At 35.1% G+C, this 19584-nt stretch overlaps 1 protein-coding gene across 2 annotated transcripts in view; it reads left to right on the top strand.

Moving 5' to 3' along the window:
* Positions 1-19584, top strand: part of MYO10 (myosin X) — a 158582-nt gene that overhangs the window by 78099 nt on the left and 60899 nt on the right. Inside the window, exons 6-19 of one of the 2 annotated variants that reach the window (XM_026673439.2) lie at positions 3372-3496; positions 4522-4535; positions 4629-4713; positions 5713-5816; positions 6197-6326; positions 6674-6792; positions 8076-8222; positions 8347-8447; positions 8659-8725; positions 10572-10664; positions 11077-11145; positions 11539-11621; positions 13667-13775; positions 14519-14599. In XM_026673439.2, coding sequence (XP_026529224.1) covers positions 3372-3496; positions 4522-4535; positions 4629-4713; positions 5713-5816; positions 6197-6326; positions 6674-6792; positions 8076-8222; positions 8347-8447; positions 8659-8725; positions 10572-10664; positions 11077-11145; positions 11539-11621; positions 13667-13775; positions 14519-14599 — 1327 coding nt within the window. Of the gene's footprint in view, positions 1-3371; positions 3497-4521; positions 4536-4613; positions 4714-5712; positions 5817-6196; positions 6327-6673; positions 6793-8075; positions 8223-8346; positions 8448-8658; positions 8726-10571; positions 10665-11076; positions 11146-11538; positions 11622-13666; positions 13776-14518; positions 14600-19584 lie in introns of those variants that run through there. The other variant, XM_026673440.2, reaches the window with a different exon arrangement.

Genomic DNA, 19584 nt, shown 5'->3' with positions numbered 1-19584 from the left:
TGACAAATCTAGACAGCATACTAAAAAGCAGAGACAACACCCTGCCACAAAAGTGTGCATAGTCAAGGCTATTGTTTTCCCAGTTGCAATGTATGGCTGTGAAAGTTGGACCATAAGAAAGGCTGAGCACCAAAGAATTGAGGTCTTTGAATGATGGTGCTGGAGAAGAGTCCTGCACGTCCCTTGGTCTGCAAGGCAATCAAATTGGTCAGTCCTCGAGATCAACCCTGACTGCTTTTTAGAAGGCCAGGTCCTGAAGATGAAACTCAAATACTTTGGCCACCTAATGAGAAGGAAGGACTCACTGGAGAAGAGCCTAATGCTGGGAAAGATTGAGGGCAAAAGAAGAAGGGGACGACAGAGAAGGAGGTGGTTGGATGGAGTCACTGAAGCAGTAGGCATGAGCTTAAATGGACTCCGAAGGATGGTAGAGGACAGGAAGGCCTGGAGGAACATTATCCATGGTGTCACGATGGGTCGGAAAAGACTTCACAACAACAACAACAAAAGAGTTGTTGATAATTTAATAAATTAGAATTTGTGTGTGCTCTTTAAAGTTTATTTTCTCAGTAGAAGTATTTTTAACTTAGGTAAAAGCTATATGTTGACATAATACTTTATGTATTTTTCTGTTTCCTTGAAAATATATCTTTCAAAGATTGATGTGGTATATCATAAAGCATTCAGTAAGGTGATTTCATGGCAGCAGCCAGCTATCATTGATCAAACTATGTTTCATGCAATTTAGCAAGGCAAGAAAAGATACCCCTTTCACTCAAGCTTGAATTGGCTTCCCCTATTAATTCCCAATTGTCAATCTATTGTTGAATATTTTATTTTTATTTTTTTATTTTATTTGGTTTGTCAATTGCTTACAAGATAATAGGTATAAGTAAAAACATAGTTATGGATACATATAAGAAAAATAAAAGAAAGAATAGGACAGGGACGGTAGGCACGTTGCTGCGCTTATGCATGCCCCCTACAGACCTCTTAGGAAAGGGGTGAGATCAATAGTAGAAAGTCTAAGGTTAAAGTTTTTGGGGTTTGGGGAAAAAACCACAGAATCAGGAAGAGTATTCCAGACATTGACCACTCTGTTGCTGAAGTCGTATTTCCTGCAATCAAGTTTGGTGCGATTAACCTTGAGTTTGTATCTATTGTTTGCTCTTCTATTGTTATGATTGAAGCTGAAGTATTCATTGACAGGTAGGACATTGCAATGTATGATTTTATATACTATACTTATATCAGACCGAAGACGGCATAGTTCTAGGTTTTCTAGGTCTAGAATTTCAAGTCTGGTGGCATAAGGTATTCTGCAATGAGTAGAGGAGTAGAGAACTCTTCTTGTGAAATATTTCTGGACTTTCTCAACTGTGTTAATATCAGATACATAATGTGGGTTCCAGACTGATGAGCTGTATTTGAGTATTGGTCTAGCAAATGTTTTGTATGCTCTAGTTAGTAGTGTAATATTACCAGAGAAAAAGCTACATAAGATTAGGTTTACAACTCTTAATGCCTTTTTGGCTATGTAGTTACAGTGGGCTCTAGCAGTTAGATCATTAGAGATAAGTACTCCAAGATCCTTGACAGAGTTTGGATCATCAACAAGGTCTTGACTATTCAGCCTGTATTTTATTTTCTGATTTTTTTTTGCCAATATGTAAGACAGAGCATTTGTTTGTCGAGATTTGAAGTTGCCATTTGTTTGACCATTCTGATACATAGTCAAGGTCTTTGTGAAGGGTAGCAGTATTGTCTGTGGTGTTGAATAGCTTTACATCGTCAGCAAAAAGGGCGCAGTTGCTCTTAATATGATCACAGAGGTCATTTATGTAGAGTATGAAGAGAGTTGGTCCTAGAACACTGCCTTGGGAGACACCACTTTTGACAGGTATAGAATTGGATAGAATTTTGACCATTTGTTGTCTGTTTGACGGGAATGCTTCCATCCAGTTATGCAGGTGTCCAGAGACACCATAAGATTTTAGTTTTAGGAGCAGTTGGTCGTGTACCACTGAATCAAAGGCTTTACAGAAGTCTATGTAGACTATGCATCTATTGCTTTGCCCTGATCGAGTTGTATAGTCCATAAGTTTTTGCAGTGTAAGAGTTTCAGATTGCAGGATAGTTTTTTTCTGAAACCAAATTGTTTATTAGAGAGTAGGTTGTTTGTTTCTAAGTGGAAGATGATGGATTGGTTAATAATTGATTCCATGACTTTACAGGTGACGCAGCATAAAGAGCTTGGTCTGTAATTTTCAACTAGGCTGGGGTCTCCCTTTTTGAAGATGGAGATGACCGTGGCTTGTGACCATAGTTTTGGCAAGGAGCTGGTCCTGAAAGATTTTTCAAAATTATGCTTAGAGGTTCGGCTATGGCAGTGGATAGCTTTTTTAAGAAGTAGGCACATATTCCGTCCAGTCCAATAGATAGAGATGGTTTTAGATTGTGTAGTGCTTTTTCAACATTGTCTTCTGTAAAATCGATATGTATTAGATCATTGTGGTTGTTTGTGGCTCGACTAGGAAATACTAGGAAATTCATTGCTGTTTACAAATACTGAGCCAAAGAATGTGTTAAAGAGGTTGGCTTTAATGGTGTCATCATTGTAGTCTTTACCATTAGGTCCTTGCAGGGGTGGGATGGACCTTGAGTCTTTTAGTTTGTTGTTTACAAAATTGTAGAAAGCACGGGTGGAATTGGTGGGTAGAAGGTTTTCCTCTTGTTTAATGTGATAATTGGTGCATTCAGTCTTTATTTGGTGGCATAAATTTTTGTATCGGCTTTTGAAGTTGGCAACGTGACCTGATTTGTTTTTCCGCCAAAGTGATCTCTTTTTAGGTTGAAGCTTCCTTATTGTTATGGGTAATTTTTTTTTCTGGTTTTGGGAGTTGTTAATAGAACATAATTATCTGATTTAAAGTGGGTCATTCCAAGCAAAGGTCAGAAAGGCGATGCAAAGACACTTTCAGACTTGCAAGATTCTGTCAGTGTAACCATACAATAAAGTAGAACTAGTCCATCTGGATGAGCTTCTTGTCTAATTTGTTTATTTATTTATAAATCAAATTTAGAGAATGTCCATTTCACAGAGAGATTTCTTGTCTGGACTATTTTGTACACTGACACCCCAACAGGTTCCCCCCTGCTTCTCCCTCCCTCTTCTGGTATATTATTCTTTCAAGGAATATTTAAAAATGTACTAGAAGTTCATGACTTGTTTGAGATGACTTGATGCCTTTTATACTGTGAATAGACCTTTAAAAACATTAGTGTTACAATATTTCCATCAATAAGATTTATTATAATTTTTATGGGACTAATAAACACTTAATAACTTTTGTCTTTTTTTTTTACTGCAGCCCAATTATGGAAGCATTTGGCAATGCAAAGACTGTTTACAACAACAACTCTAGTCGCTTTGGGAAATTTGTTCAGCTGAACTTCTGTCAGGAAGGCAATATTCAGGGAGGAAAAATTGTAGACTGTATCCTGTATTTTCTGTGCCTTGTAATTGTTGTACGAGCTCTCTCTCTCTCTCTCCCTCCCTCCCTCCCTCCCTCTCCTTTCCTCTCCCTCCCTCTCTCTCTGTGTGTCCCCCCCTCTCTCTCTCTTTCCGTGTGTGTGTGTGTGTGTGTGTGTGTGTGTGTGTGTGTCTACAGATATGTAAGACAACTTGTATGTTTTACTTTACTCCAAAATTGTTCATTAGAATATTAGAAACTCTGAAAATCCTCTTCTCTTTCTCTCATGGTTTAATGTAGGAAGCTATCTTGACAAAATATTAGAAAATGTACATTTTTATTTTTTTATCACTCATTTGTGTTAATCTTCAGAGTAAAACTGTTCAAACTTAATATTAGGTAGCAATATTAACTTTTGCCTAGGAAAAGCTAAAATATAGCTCTATATTCAGCTTTATAAATCAAGTAGATAATCCACTCAATTCTATCGTGCAGTGTGTCAGCTAGTGAGTGATTAATCTGAGCCAGGTTTGCTCTAATTAATCCTAGATATGTTTCCCCTTTTCAATCTGTGTTGGTCCTGCTGCCTGGCTCAGCAGGAAAATATTCTATTAGGAACATATTATTTTCTAGTAGTACTCCTTAGTATAAAAGTAACTAATCCTTTTAAAGTGGATATATTTTCCTGGGTTTTTTAAATATTGCCAGAAAGATTGATAGTATTCTACTAAATCTTCATAGCAAACAAAAGATATATGTGAGAGAAAGAAAAAGAGAGTTTTACATATTATATCGGGATCTGTTTCTTGTGTAATTTACTTATGGGTAATTCTTTTACAAATATATTTCATCACCAGACATGGAGCTCAGCTGCCAATAAAAAGATAGCAATTAATATTTATATACAATAAATGAACTTTTAAAATTAAAGGAAACTAATACAATTGAACATTCTTCTGACTAAACATTCTAACAAAAATAATATATACATTACAAGTTCAACTGAACCATTTTGTTCCTTGACCTATTCACTTGATGCCTCATAAAGATTTATTAGAAAAGGTAATTTTTTAGTTTTAGTTTTTCTAATATTTTGAATTGTTTAAAAATGTAAAGGATTTTGCTGAATATATTTCTAAATATTTTGTCTCATAGAATCGAGTAGTAAGGCAAAATCCAGGAGAGAGAAATTATCACATATTCTATGCCCTGCTGGCAGGGATTGAGGGAGAAAAGAAAGGTGGGACTCAGTTTTATATTTAAACAATGGCTCTTTCCAAAAGAAATTACTGATTTTCAGAAAACATTCTTTCTTCAAGTGATGATAACAATCATGAAAATTTGAACTTTTTCCTGCCCGTGCTATAAATCCTGTTAAACATGAGAAGCTGAATCATGAGGGAATAGCAACAGGACAAATAATTTCCTGAATAGAGTAGAAACAGTATAGCAAGTAGCTTTTTTGTAAAGTAGGAGACAGGAGAATATGCTAGTGTACTTATGTTCTCCAAATAACTTTCTGCTAAGACATTGAGTGCCAAGGTCCATAACAAGTCCATAAGCACATTGTTACTTGATGAGCAACCCATTTTAATCTATTTTCATACTTCAGGTGCTGTTATAAAGCAACATTAAAAATAATTGAAACAAATTTTGAAGTACATACACATATCATAATCAGGTTCTCCAGGCTTTAGGAGATTAATGCCAAGATATTGATCAGGATTTATGCAGATATTTCACCCCTGACCCAGCATGTCTTCTTCAATGCAGCAATTCCAGCAATATTAGTGGGGGGGTGTCTCTGTAGGAGTTGTTGTGTATAGCAGTTGTCTCTCTGGGTAGTGGATCATATCCAGCTCAGCAAGCAGGCAAGGCAAACCAATCACAATAGAGACAACACCATTTCTAGCATCCATTTAACTAGCACCTGCCAGGAAGACTCCAATCACTAACCCACCTGAGTTTAAATCTTATATAGATTGCAGTTACAATCCCTACTTCTGAACTGTTTCACTGACAAAGTCTTGCTGAGAAGTTGGGGTGAGGGGAAGGACCTCTGTAGAAAATACTATCAGTACTTTGATACTAATCTCCAGAAAATCATCAATCTGTAGAACAAGTCTGAGCTCTTTATTCCAAGAAATCTATACAAATTCTGATTGTTACTTCTCCTGTAGATTTTAAGCAAATTTGAATATTAGATTTAGCATGATAGAAATGTTTTTCCTCCATTCAGATGCATTTTACCTATCTGCACCTGAGAACTATCACTACCTGAACCAGTCTGGATGTGTAGCAGACAAGACAATCAATGATGCAGAAGCATTCAAAGAAGTCATTGTGAGTTTGACCAGTTTTTTTCATCCTTTCCCATCAAGGTTCCATCAAGGAAAACCATAGGTAGTTCCAATAGAAGAGAATATGTGTAGCTCAGGGTTTAATTGCAGAGTTCTTGGTACTCTTACTTTAATTGCCTGCAGATGGTGCCGAATGATGGTGGGTTTTTCTTCTGATCTGAATCTCTTCTCCTTGCAACTCAACACTGAAGTAGCAAGAAATAAGGAAAGGCTTCATGTGTTCAAAATCGTGCTCATTTTGGAGAAACCCGTCCTTCTGAAGAGACTTTTTGGAGATTCTTCATATATGGGAGATAGTACTTGGATGGTATTATGTGATACGAATGAGCTCAAAGGCTCAGTCATATTGTGTGTCTTTTCTAGACGGCAATGGAAGTGATGCAGTTCACCACTGAGGAGGTACGAGATGTTCTTAGGCTCCTTGCTGGCATTTTGCATCTTGGCAATATTGAATTTATTACAGCTGGTGGAGCACAGGTGTCCTTCAAAACAGGTGAAAAAATGGCTATTTACTAAATATAATTATGAATATCTATGTCCTGTCTTTCTAGTTCAAATTTTGAGTAATTTAAATTAGGACAAATTACAAAATTAGTTTCAATTAACTTCCTATCTCTTCAGTCCTCTAGATCTGTTTTTCATTGGCATGGATTTACTCTGAAATGTAATTTAGGTAATTTGGAGAATGGCATTATGTAAGAAAAAGATTCTGTTGAGGGAAAATAATACATATGAATGGCAAATTGCTTATTAGGGTTTTTTTTTTATCTTCCCAAATAATACTATTGCGTTTTTAGTATTTCTTTCTGTTACTATAGTTTGTTGCTGTATTGTTCTTAGCTCTGAATAGATCTGCAGAGTTACTTGGGCTGGACTCAACACAGTTAACTGAAGCATTGACACAGAGATCAATGATACTCAGGGGAGAAGAAATTCTAACACCTCTTAATATACAGCAGGTACAATCCAATCACTTTAGAATGTTTTTGTGTATAGTATTTAGGATCTCTGAAAAATAATCTCATTTTTTATTTCTACTGTGGTGTAGTTTCCAGAAGTCTAAATAGTATGCATGCCCAAGATACTATGTTTAAAATGAAAAATCTGCCATCGGTATTCTTACAGAGAGACAACATTACATTAAAGTCTAGGGCAGGTCATTCCACTCCTGATGAATTGCACTTAGCTTCATGTAGAAATATCAGCTCTGTTCAGGAAGGAAGATTACACCTGCTTGTTTAAAATTACAGTGGCCTCAGAAAGGATGGTTTACAGTCTGTAAAGCGCTTCTGGCAGTTGTAAATATCACACACGCAGTGGTCACATGACTGCATTTCAGGCATTTGGCAATTGGCTTGCATTTATGACTGGTTACGAAGAACCCTGTGACCATGTGATCCTTGTTTGTAATTTTTTCTGTCAGCTTCCATAGAAACTCAGCGGGGAAGCTGGCAGAGAATGTTACATATGGAGTGGAACTGAAATTCTTTGGAAAGGACAGCAGGAATGGAGATGAACTCTTCAGGATTTCACCTCTATTCCTGCAGTACCTCAAAGGAGTTCCCCTGTGTGCACAGAGGGGAACTGAGCTTCTTTGGTGGGTTGCAGGAACATTTGAGAGCAAGAACTACCTGCATTGCAAAGCTGGAAATTATCCTGGCAGGCAGCTCTTTTATCACTCTGCTTAACAACTGCAACCAGAAATGCCAGGATTGCAATTGTTGATTGAAGCAGTCATGTGGACATCTCGTTTAATGACTGCTTCCCTCAATGACTGAGATTCCAATCCAAATTATAATCATAAGTCAGGGATAGGAAGAAAGGAAAAATGTGTATCTATTTGGCAGAAGTTAGAGGAAAAAGAGAACCCACAGTTCATCAGTTTAGAAACCAGGAGAGCATGAATTCTAATTCTGTCTTAAGCACAAAACTGTTTGGGGTGACCTTTGGCCAGTCTCTCTCTCTCACCCCTAGGGAGAAATCAATAGCAACCCACTTCCAAAATCTTGCCAAGAAAACTGCAGGGACTTCTCCAGGCAAGTCACCAAGAATCAGCACTGATTCTCTGTTATAGCAGCAACAAAATGAGAGGGAAAACTTAGTTGTGAAGGGAGTAATAAAGTATAGGGATATATGTGTGTTATGTGTATTTATTACATTGCTTGTCATGTCTCTTAGAAACATTATTTTGAGGAATGCCATCAGGTCATAAAATAATCTACTTTTTATTATCAACCACCAGGCTATAGATAGCCGAGATTCAGCAGCTATGGCACTTTACTCCCAGTGCTTTGCCTGGGTTATTAAAAAAATCAACAGCAGAATCAAAGGCAAGGACGACTTCAAGTCCATTGGCATTTTAGACATTTTTGGATTTGAAAATTTTGAGGTATGTTCCAAACATTTACATATAACTAATGCTGTTATGCTTAAACATCGTTCCTTTTCCTCTTGCATTACTTGACCAGGAATGTCAGTTACTCAATGTTGCATTATGATTTGTCTTTTTCCAGGTTAATCGTTTTGAACAATTCAGTATTAACTATGCAAATGAAAAACTTCAGGAATATTTCAACAAGCACATTTTTTCATTAGAGCAATTAGAATATAGTAGGTAAGAATTGTTAAATGTTATTTATTTTCTCTGCTATAGCTTGAATATTTGTGTCAATTTCATTTTCAACATAGTTCTTTTAGAGATTTTGGATTCCCCATAAAATTCATTGTACCGATATTGTAAGGATGCATGTTTTCATCCAACTTTCTTTTGGACAACTAAAACAGTTTGTGCAATTTAATAAAATCTCTTTCTTGGGTTTTCTTAGAGAAGGCCTCCAGTGGGAAGACATTGACTGGACAGATAATGGGGAATGCTTGGATCTTATTGAAAAGGTAGATATATATGTAGTCTAAAATTTAAGGGGGATTTTGTAAATATTGATTTACTAATAATAATTGTTTACCTCAAATTATAGCATATGTCATATGATCAGTCAGAATGTTTAAAAAGTATATTATTTTTTCACAACTGAACAACAAATTTCACCTGATCATATGTTTTTAATTCTTGTTTATCAATACATAGGGTTCATGTTTGTTCCTGGGTCACAGTTGTGTTCCCCCCCAGCTCTTTTTGATACAAAAATATTTATTTACTCCCTTGTCTTTTAATCAAGAGAATCAAGTACATTTTTATTATAATATCTAATTTTACTTATGATATCTAATTTTGCTTATTATCTGGAATACCAGGGTCTTTCCTGGTACATTTTCCTCTAATTGTTCAACAGTAAGTCTGTTCTGCCAGAGGATACAAACGCAACTGCATAATTTAACAGTTGTCTTAAAACTACTATGGTGTATCACACAGATATGGAACTGAGGGACAAAAAACAATCCCATGTTTCCTTTCTTTTGCCCCACATTGAAAAATACATAGTGTGCCACTTATGTCACAGTGCTGCATGTTTCCTGTTACTGTTCTATTTCATGGAATGGTGTGTGTGTGTGTGTACACGTACAGTATGTACATACATACACTTATACATGAAAACAGACTAGATGATATCCAAACCCTGACCCTTTTCTACATACTTGAATTATAATACTATATGACATATATATATATGTCATATACATATATGTCATATATATATATATATATGTCATATACATATATGTCATATACATATATGTCATATATATGTCTCATATATATATATATATATATATATATATATATATATATATATATATATACATACACATACATACATACATACATACATACATACATACATACACACATACACATACACATACATACATACATACATACATACATACATACACTGCTCAAAAAAATAAAGGGAACACAAAAATAAGACATCCTAGATCTGAATGAATGAAATATTCTTATTAAATACTTTGTTCATTACATAGTTGAATGTGCTGACAACAAAATCACACCAAAATTATCAATGGAAATCAAATTTAGCAACCCATGGAGGTCTGGATTTGGAGTTACACTCAAAATTAAAGTGAAAAAAAAAAACACTACAGGCTGATCCAACTTTGATGTAATGTCCTTAAAACAAGTCAAAATGAGGCTCAGTAGTGTGTGTGGCCTCCACATGCCTGTATGACCTCCCTACAACGCCTGGGCATGCTCCTGATGAGGTGGCGGATGGTCTTCTGAGGGATCTCCTCCCACAATTGATGTGCCATCCTGGATGAGCTGCACTACCTGAGCCACTTGTGTGGGCTGCAGACTCCGTCTCATGCTACCACTAGAATGAAAGCACCGCCAGCATTCAAAAGTGACCAAATCATCAGCCAGAAAGCATAGGAACTGAGAAGTGGTCTGTGGTCACCACCTGCAGAACCACTCCTTTATTGGGGATGTCTTGCTAACTGCCTATGCTTTCCACTGTTGTCTATTCCATTTGCACAACAACATGTGAAATTGATTGTCAATCAGTGTTGCTACCTAAATGGACAGTTTGATTTCACAGAAGTGTGATTGACTTGGAGTTACATTGTGTTTAAGTGTTCCCTTTATTTTTTTGAGCAGTGTGTGTGTGTGTGTGTATGTGTGTGTGTGTGTGTGTGTATAGACACACACACATGCATATCCCACTTATATAACACACACACACAAAGAGAGGGAAGAGAGAGAGGGACATGAACAATATGGGGCCTACTTAACATATTTTTTTATTGTGTCTTGATTGCTTAGAAACTTGGTTTGTTGGCTCTGATCAATGAGGAGAGTCACTTTCCTCAAGCTACTGATAAAACCCTATTGGCAAAGTTACACATTCAGCATGCAGTAAGTAATGTTCTTTTAATTTGTTTATAAATTCCCTGAATTTCAAATGCAGTGCTAATGTAAATTTTGATCGTTAAAATTCTGGGTTTTCACTGAGCAAATCTATTTATTAAGTTAAAATATTTATCTATTAATACTTGAAATTAATAGATCAGGATATGTTTTGTCAATGCATCTTTGATTTACATTTTTCCTGAAAGATTTAGTTTTACACAGTGCCTGTATAGAAATTATGTTTTGGAACAATGTTTAAAAAGTCCAATAATTAAAACGTGGCAGGTTTTTTTTTGAAAAAGTCATCTTTCAAGCAAATTCTGAGAAACATAGTTTGACAGAAGATTTTCCCTTTTTCTATATTTCATTTGTTTATAATTAAACCTATTTGACTTATTTTTGTTATTCTTATTAATAGAACAATCCTTTTTATGTGAAACCAAGAGTTGCTGTCCACAACTTTGGAGTGAAACACTATGCTGGGGAGGTAATCTTTCTTTCCTATGTTTATTGAAATTCTTCCAAACAGTGTTTCAGGAGCAGCTTAGTTTTGTCTTGCAACAATTTACAAATTAAAAGAAGCTTTATGTGAGAGCCAGTTTGGTGTAGTGGTTAAGGTGCTGGCTAGAAAGTAAGAGACCAAGTTTGAGTCCTGCCTTAGGCAAGAAAGCTTGTTGAGTGACTTTGGACCACTCACTCATTCTCAGCCCAACCAACATCACAGTTGTTGTGAGGAAAATAGGAACAGCAGAAGTATTAGGTATGTTTGCCAACTTCAGTTTTTTATAAAGTAATAATGGTATAAAAAAACTAATAAATAGGTATTTTTCTGTTCTTTATGATAGTTAAAAAATTATTCTTTTTTCACTCTTTCAAACAGGTTCAGTATGATGTAAGAGGAATTTTGGAGAAAAACAGAGACACTTTTAGGGATGATCTTCTGAACTTATTGCGAGAAAGCAGGTATGCCCATAGTATAATTGCAGATCCTGACCTTGTCAAGATGTTGAAAACTAATTTTAGAAGGAAGGGAGTATGGAGAAAATGTAGAATTCAGTCCTAAACTATTTATCTGTCTATCTTTTTATCTCCTAGAATATACTTTGTACATTTGAAAATATTGTATTTCTAAAGAGAAGAACAAATGTTGTAGATTTACAATCATATGAAACTTAGGTTTTTGAATATACTCTGATTAGTCAAATAGATTGTTTTCTCTAAATGTTGGGATGGTGTTAATTTTATGGATAGTTGGCCAATATGTTGCAGGTCAAGGCAGTGGGTTTTTTGCTAAAATGACATTCAAATTCTATTTTAACTATTTTTACCTTTCTCCCAGTTCTCTGTAATAGCATGGCATTTTAAAAGAGTATTCTAAACATGAGAGATACTATAATTTTGACTTAGTGATATTCAGAAGAAACAACCAAATGTTTTTTGATTTAGGGAGTGAGCACATTTGATGAATCCATCTAAAACAATATTTCTATTACATTTCATTGGGCATATATGCTTTTGACATTAAGGTAGAGTTTGAATGTCATTCTAGCAATAATTCACGAGCACTTTCAGAACAAAATTTTGGACAGTGAGAATTTTGGGGTAATATGTAAAAAAAATTGTTCAGTTTATGAGAAGTAGAACCACTAAAGAAATATTTGGCAAACATAGGTAAATGGATTAGATGTCTAAATGCGTGCAAATATATAAATTAGAGAAAAATGCAATAAAGATAAAAGCTTACATATAAGTTATGTTAAATTAATTCTTAAAGATGCAACCCTAAACTGGAGAGCAAAAGGAGTCTCTGATATGCTTTTTATATTTATTGTTTAAGCTTCTTTATTCCTCTGAGTACGGTGGGTTTTCCAAGACAGACAAATGCCAAACAAGATAAACACATAACTATAGCATAATTTGTGAAATAACAGCATGCGAAGAGACTAATATAATGGCAAACACACAAAAGTGTTAAAATAATTTCTTGCAAAGGATCCTAATATCTATAATATAGACTAGGAAGTTATTTTGTATTAGAGTTTGATATTAATAAATTCATGGTTATTAGAATAAATCAAATATTGATCATACACATCCAGAATCTAGATGAATCTTTTATAATTTGTTTTTATCCCATATTTTGCTCTTTAATAGAATATTACACAACATTCTTTACACAAATAGTGTAAAGTACCTTGAGCAGTAGTTCTAATATGGAATGATAACACAACTGTTTTCTAAATTAAACAAAAATACAATTAGTTTTGTTTGTGCCTTTTCCCTCAGAAGCTCAGTACCATACTCAAGAGATTATTGTACTTCAGAGATAGGTAACCCTTTTTCTCCAGATTTTGCTGACTAACCAACTTATAGAAGTTGTCACTATTGGCCTGGACGTTAGTGACAGTTCAGGAATGCCTGGAGAACTTCAGATTCTGCTGTATTTCTGCAATACCAGAATCACCTGAATTGTGAGATGGGCAGCAAATAAATTCGATAAATAAATAAAAATATTTGGTCATCCCATCAACAGGATCAAAGAGGTCTAGTTAGCTTATTAACAGCAGAGACTTGTAGCTTCTTAAAAGCTAACAAAAGTATTATGGAATATGATTTCAACACTATGTGCCTATTCATCAAAATGCTGTAAAGTTAAATCTTTATAGGTACGAGATACACAAAATGTGAGAGATAGTATTTAATGTAATATCACATGACAGGGCAATGGTCTCGTCTAAATGCAGTGTTCTCTGTAATGTGCCAGCAGTCTTTTTCTAGTCATTGCATATTTATCTTGATTCAGCTCTTACATTCAGAGGAAATGATAATGATAGTACCTAAATCTACTTGGTGTCTAATTTTGGATTGTCCGCCGTTTCAAGCAGGCAAGCAGTGGGGAAGCATCAATAAAAAAAGCAGCCATATTTTTTAAAGGAAAGAACAGTCCTTGTATAAAAGGGTCTTTGTTTTCATTATGTATTTAAACATTATTTAAATTCCTGTTTCAGCCTTGATTTCATATATGACCTATTTGAGCATGTTTCAAGCCGCAGCGGTCAAGATACTTTGAAGTGTGGGAGCAAGCATCGGAAGCCCACAGTCAGCTTACAATTTAAGGTTGTTGTTTTTTTCATTTCATGAGTTTTTCCAGACATTGTGTTTTGTAAAATATTGTTGCCTAAATCTCCTATCAAATCATGTTCAGCTAAGAAAAAAAATGTCTTGTTGTCTCCAGCTATGAATATGGATTTTTTTCCAGAATGTTTTCCTGATCATTTAAAATAAAATATTTATTTCTTGGCTGAAACCAGTTGTTCACTGTTTGTTTTCCTACTTGGTTTGATGCCATACATAATCATCAATAGCCTTCCTTCTAAGTGTAAGCCTGCCATATAGGTAAAGCAGACTTTTTTAGGTTTATCTCTTGATAAAGCAAAACCTGATATTTTACTCTTGGCAACTTCTATGGGCAAATGTACTCTGCATAAAAAAAAATCTCTGTCCTTGAGACTCAGGAGCAATTTAAAATTGTTTTCCACTGTAAATTTGATAAATGAGAATTGATTTAAATATTTAACATATTCAGTTCTGAGTTTTAAGGCCATTGACACCGCTCACTAGATAAGGATAAGCTCATTACGCATAGTGTAGCAAAATTGATTTTATCTATCTGATGATTAATTTTACTTTGTCATAGAGCTTATTTTAAATAAAAGTATAAGAAAATTATAGTTCAGTTTGCACACTGTGCCACCAGGTGATGCTGTTGTGATTATTAGGAAAACTTTGCTGAGATAGTTTGGAAATTTAACACTTCCTTTGCTTCTTTCTTTCTCTCTCTCTCTCTCCCTTTTTTTTAGGATTCGCTGCATTCCTTAATGGCAACATTAAGCACATCTAACCCTTTCTTTGTTCGCTGTATCAAGCCAAATATGCAAAAGGTAAGCTTAAGATTGCATTTACCTTGGTTCATTCACCATGTATCTATAGATTGCTATCATAGATACAAATCATATCTTCAGGGACTGTTTTTGCAATTAGAAAGGTAGTACTTTATTCTAATACATTACATATTGTTTAAAAAGCATCTATAACAGTTTCTTTTATCTAAAATATTTATCTACTGGTGTGTTTCAAAGCTGTGTTCACTCTAAAGGTTATATACATTAATAGAATCTAACAAGTAAATGATCAATAATTGGCAAAAATAATTTATCTTTATAAAGAAAGTACATAATTTTGTAGTCTATATTAAGTGATCTTGTAAGACAGACGTTAGAAAACACTTCCAGAAATGTTTAAATCAGAAGTAAACCTCTATTGAGTTTAATGCACATTATTTCAGATTGTGTGTGTGAGTGTGTGTGTGTGTGTACCAGTTTCCAATAAGCAAAGTAAGTGGGGAAAATAGCAGGAAATCACAAGTTGTGGTCATATGATGTGCTTAACAACCGCAAGTGATTTGCTTAATCCCAGCCAAAACTAATTTTGTAAACTTAGTGTGGTCACATGATGTTTTACTTTATAACTGTGTTATTTAGCAATGGAATTGCTGGTTCCAATTGCAGTTGGTAAGCGAGGACTTCCTGCATATGATTCCAGTCAGAATGTAGCAGTTATTAAAGCAACCTTTAATAAAGCAACTTAGAACTAAGGAGAAATTTCCTGACAGAACAATTAATCAGTGGAACAACTTACCTCTAGAAGTTGTGAATGCTCCAACGCTGGAAGTTTTTAAGAAGAGATTGTATAATCATTTGTCTGAAGTGATGTAGGGTTTCCTGCCGAAACAGGGTTGGACTAGAAGACCTCCAAGGTCCCTTCCAACTCTGTTATTCTATTCTAATGTACAGGTTTTTTATTAATTTTCAAATAATATACAAATAATATATGTTTACGTTATAATATCTGGGCTTCAAAACTGAGACCAACATTAGATGGAAGCAAATAGAAGATTTTTTTATACCCCTCATTCTTTCCAGGGTCATCTTGATTTTTTTTCAGCCCAGATATTCAGGCCGTATATATGTTTGTATAAATACTTAAGGATTCTTTTGTACAGAGGAATTGTAATCATATGAATATGTACCTATATATGTAAATGATTCAGAGATCATTCTAGAACAAATGAAATACCTTTGTGATTTTTTTAGGAAAATGCCACTGTAGTTTTTCTAGAAATTATTATTTTTAAACCTTTTTGCTAAATTGCCATATTTAATACTATTGATTACAATTGTTTGTTGTTGTTTACATTGAGACCAATGTTTTCCAAATACAAAAATTTAAAAAGTATGGGAAAACTAGAAGAGCAAAAATATTACATTTTCCTTTCTCCAAATCTGTGATTTCTAAATTTAAAATTTATTTCTTACGGAATAAACAGTTGCATTTCCCTAAAGGTCATAGGATCTGTAGTGGGAAGGTCAGTTTTTGAGAAGGTAACAGACATGGTTTCAGAACTATTGATATAAATTATTCTTACTTACCTTGAGCTTAATGTCAGCTGTTGAATCCTGATTTTGGATTATTACTTTCCTGGACTCTTCCTAATTATACATAGTTCTATTCATTTCTCAGTTCAGTTGTTTTCAAGTTTTTTTCTTTCAGTACATAAGCCTTTGCCCAACTATTATGGTCAGAATAATGAACAATGAATCAGAGCACTGCAAATAAAGTTTCATTTATTCTAATAAATGAATTTATCAGATGAACACTATAAATATCTCGAGGAAAGTAATGTTTTCTGCTCTCATTTTTTTTTCTGAAAAGAAAAATCACTACAGGAAATGATAAGAAAAACTCTCCCTCTGGGCTTAGAATGGATGACAGATGCAAGGCTTAATAGGAAGGAGGCCATGGTGGGATATGCCATTTGTGATAATTGTTTACCTAATCTAAAGGAAACAAGGCTATATAGCAGGAGTAGGGATAGATTGGATTCCAGGGGTCCCAGTTTGTTGAATTTGGCTCTCAATATTTTTAAATGGAGAAATACTGTGTGTTAAGGCAAAAAAGAATGATGGAAAGGTTGGCTAGTTGTCAAGACAGGATCTAAACTATACTGGTACCATTGTCATGTATTACCAGTATATCGAGTTTAACTAACATTTGACATTTACCTTTCAAGATGATTCATATGTAAGGTCAAAGCTTTTATGAAGAATCACATTCTTAAACATATTAGAGATCATTTACGGACAGTAAAGGACACACGAGAAGAATCCTACTTTCCTTTTCCTCAAATACATGAGAGAGATTGTGATGAATGCTTAATTGTTGTTGCTATTGTTATGCATAGTTTTCTACTATCAGCATGTTTTAAAAATAGTCATCCTATTTCCATTATTATATAGGCAATATCAATATTCTTTCTTAGGATGGTATCAATATTCTTTCTTGGAGATAGAGTATATAATCTTGTGTTATAAAGATTTGCTGAAAAAACCCTCCCCAAAACATTCCAGCTGTGGTTACATATGAATATTTTGACTGAATTATGCTTTAATTGTAGCAATAGCAGTACTACTTAGATTTATATACCACTCCATCATGCTTTACAGCACTCTCTAAGCGGTTTCCAAATGTCAGCATATTGTCCCCAATAATCTGGGTCATTTTACCAACTTTGGAAGGATGGAAAACTGAGTTAACCTTGAGCTCTCTCAGGATTGAACTCTAGGCTGTGGGCAGAATTTGCCTGCAATACTGTATTCTAACCACAGCGCCACCATGATACTTATAACTATAGTGAAACTGTATATATGAAATCAATTATTGTATTTATTTAATCACAGCTTGTGGAGTGTGGATGTTATAATCTGAAACTAAAAAATGCAAACTTTTCCTTCCCTGTTGTTAGATATGAGAAAGCACAAGAACATGAGCCTTAGTAATAGGAAGGATGGGAGCCAGTTTGGTATAGTGGTTAAGGTACCAGACAAGAAAACAGAAGTCCATGAATTCCTGACCCACCTTAAGGTGGGTAACCATGAGCCAGTCACTGTCTCTCAGCCCTAGAAAGCAAGCAATGTCAAACCACTTCTGAAATCTTGCCAAAAAATGGCTGGGACTTATCCGGGCAGTTTCCAGGAATTAACAGTGATTTGAAGCCCCCCACCCCAAAGAATAATTTACATTGCGGGCAAATAAGTTATTATGTACTGTATGATAGGCTATATTTCATCTCTGCTATTCTGTGTTGTGAATTCATGATGTGCATCTTTCAAAAGCAGTCTGTAATATATACCAAGGATGGGGAAATGTACAATATGATAATGTAAAGGTGGGTAAATAATCTTACATGTATTGTGCTTGATGTACCCAATGCACAGATACCATTTGTACATATAATGTAGTATAGTAATGTACTATAGCAGAGGTGTCAAACCGATTTCATTGAGGGACGCATCAGGGTTGTGTTCAACCTCAGAGGGCCGGGGTGGGTGTGGCCAGAATGGGCATGGCCAGCTCAACATCGCTTGTGTCAGGGGCGCCTATGGCGGCCTGAGCACTCTGCCAGCAAAAATGGGCTCCCGAGCTCCATTTTCGGCTGGGACGGCCTCCTGCAACCCTCTGCCAGTGAAAACAGAACTTAGAAGCCCATTTTCACTGGCAGAAGTACCGCGGGCCAATTCTTTGCTATTTCCAGGGTGGCCCCATGGGCCAGATCTAAGCACCCCATCTAAGCACTCCGGCCCGTGCCTTGAGTTTGACACCCCTGTACTATAGTGTCTTCTTTAACAAAAAGGCTTGCTGGTACTGATAGGTTACCAAAAGTGTTTATTAACAAAGGTCTGCAAACTATATGATGTTCTGTAAAGTCTGAAATTGTATGAATCACAACAATGTGTTCAAAATTAATAGACATTCAAGTTTATGAAAACTGATAAACAGATACAGTATATTATTTTCTGAAAAGTCAAATAGCAATGCTCTGTAGAATAAATATTTTACAGTGAAATAAGAGAATAATTATTTGCATATGAATGTATAATCTTTGCATATAATACATGGAATTTATTATATACACCAAAGTGTTAAATTATATTGACAATCAGGAAGCATGACATGACCAGATTTGTTCTTATCGGGACTTCTCAGTTGTGGGGAAAAGGAGACAGCTGAATGAAGTGAGTATGTGCAATGTGTGCATTGTTTCCTTCTGCTCACAAACTTCTGAAGTACATATGTAATTGTGCTGCACCGCGAAGCATTTTTACTAAAGAATCAGGAGTAGGAAACATCAATTGGAGAAACAGGTATATACTTGGAGAAGGAATGGAACCACACTTCTGTATGGTCTTATAGTATATATCCTTCCAAGAAAAAGAATGTGTTTGGTTATGTATTCACACACAGAAACCTCTCTGTTGGGATAATGCTTCCATTTGCATCCTGGAAAATGTAAAATCTGATTAAATCAGTTTAGACAAATATTGTACTGCCTTTTCCTCCCCCCCCAACTCCCCATTTTTAGATGGTTGGGTATGCCCTCCTTGCTTCTGTCCACATGCAGATTATGTGATTTGGATGCAAGAGACAAAGGAAGTACAGGAAATTTTAGTAGCCATCAAGATCTTGGAGAAATATTTTCAGCTGCCTGTCAGTTGCTGGAACAGAGTTGACTTCAAAATTAAATTATGAAAGCTCTAAGGGACTAATAAGAACAAGAAGATTGAGTAACATTTTTTAACTTGATAAGGATCTATTTGAAAAATTCCAAGCATAGTGACCAATTGAAGTATTTTGACCTTAACTGAACCTGAAGTCTATAATCCTTACAATGTGCAGTAACTTTTGGTCATTTAATTTAAGGTAATTTTATTAGAACTGTATATTTTTTAAATTAGGTATTAGAAAAATGCATATGACTCCATCATTAACAACTTACATGAAAACATTTTGTGGGTTTGACATATATCTG

Source organism: Notechis scutatus, chromosome 3 (assembly GCF_049901735.1).
Source record: "Notechis scutatus isolate UNSWTSFEM ecotype Mainland chromosome 3, rNotScu1.2, whole genome shotgun sequence".
Lineage (NCBI taxonomy): Eukaryota > Metazoa > Chordata > Lepidosauria > Squamata > Elapidae > Notechis > Notechis scutatus.
The sequence above is the reverse complement of the archived record's forward strand: the minus strand, read 5'-3'. Positions and strand labels throughout refer to the sequence as shown.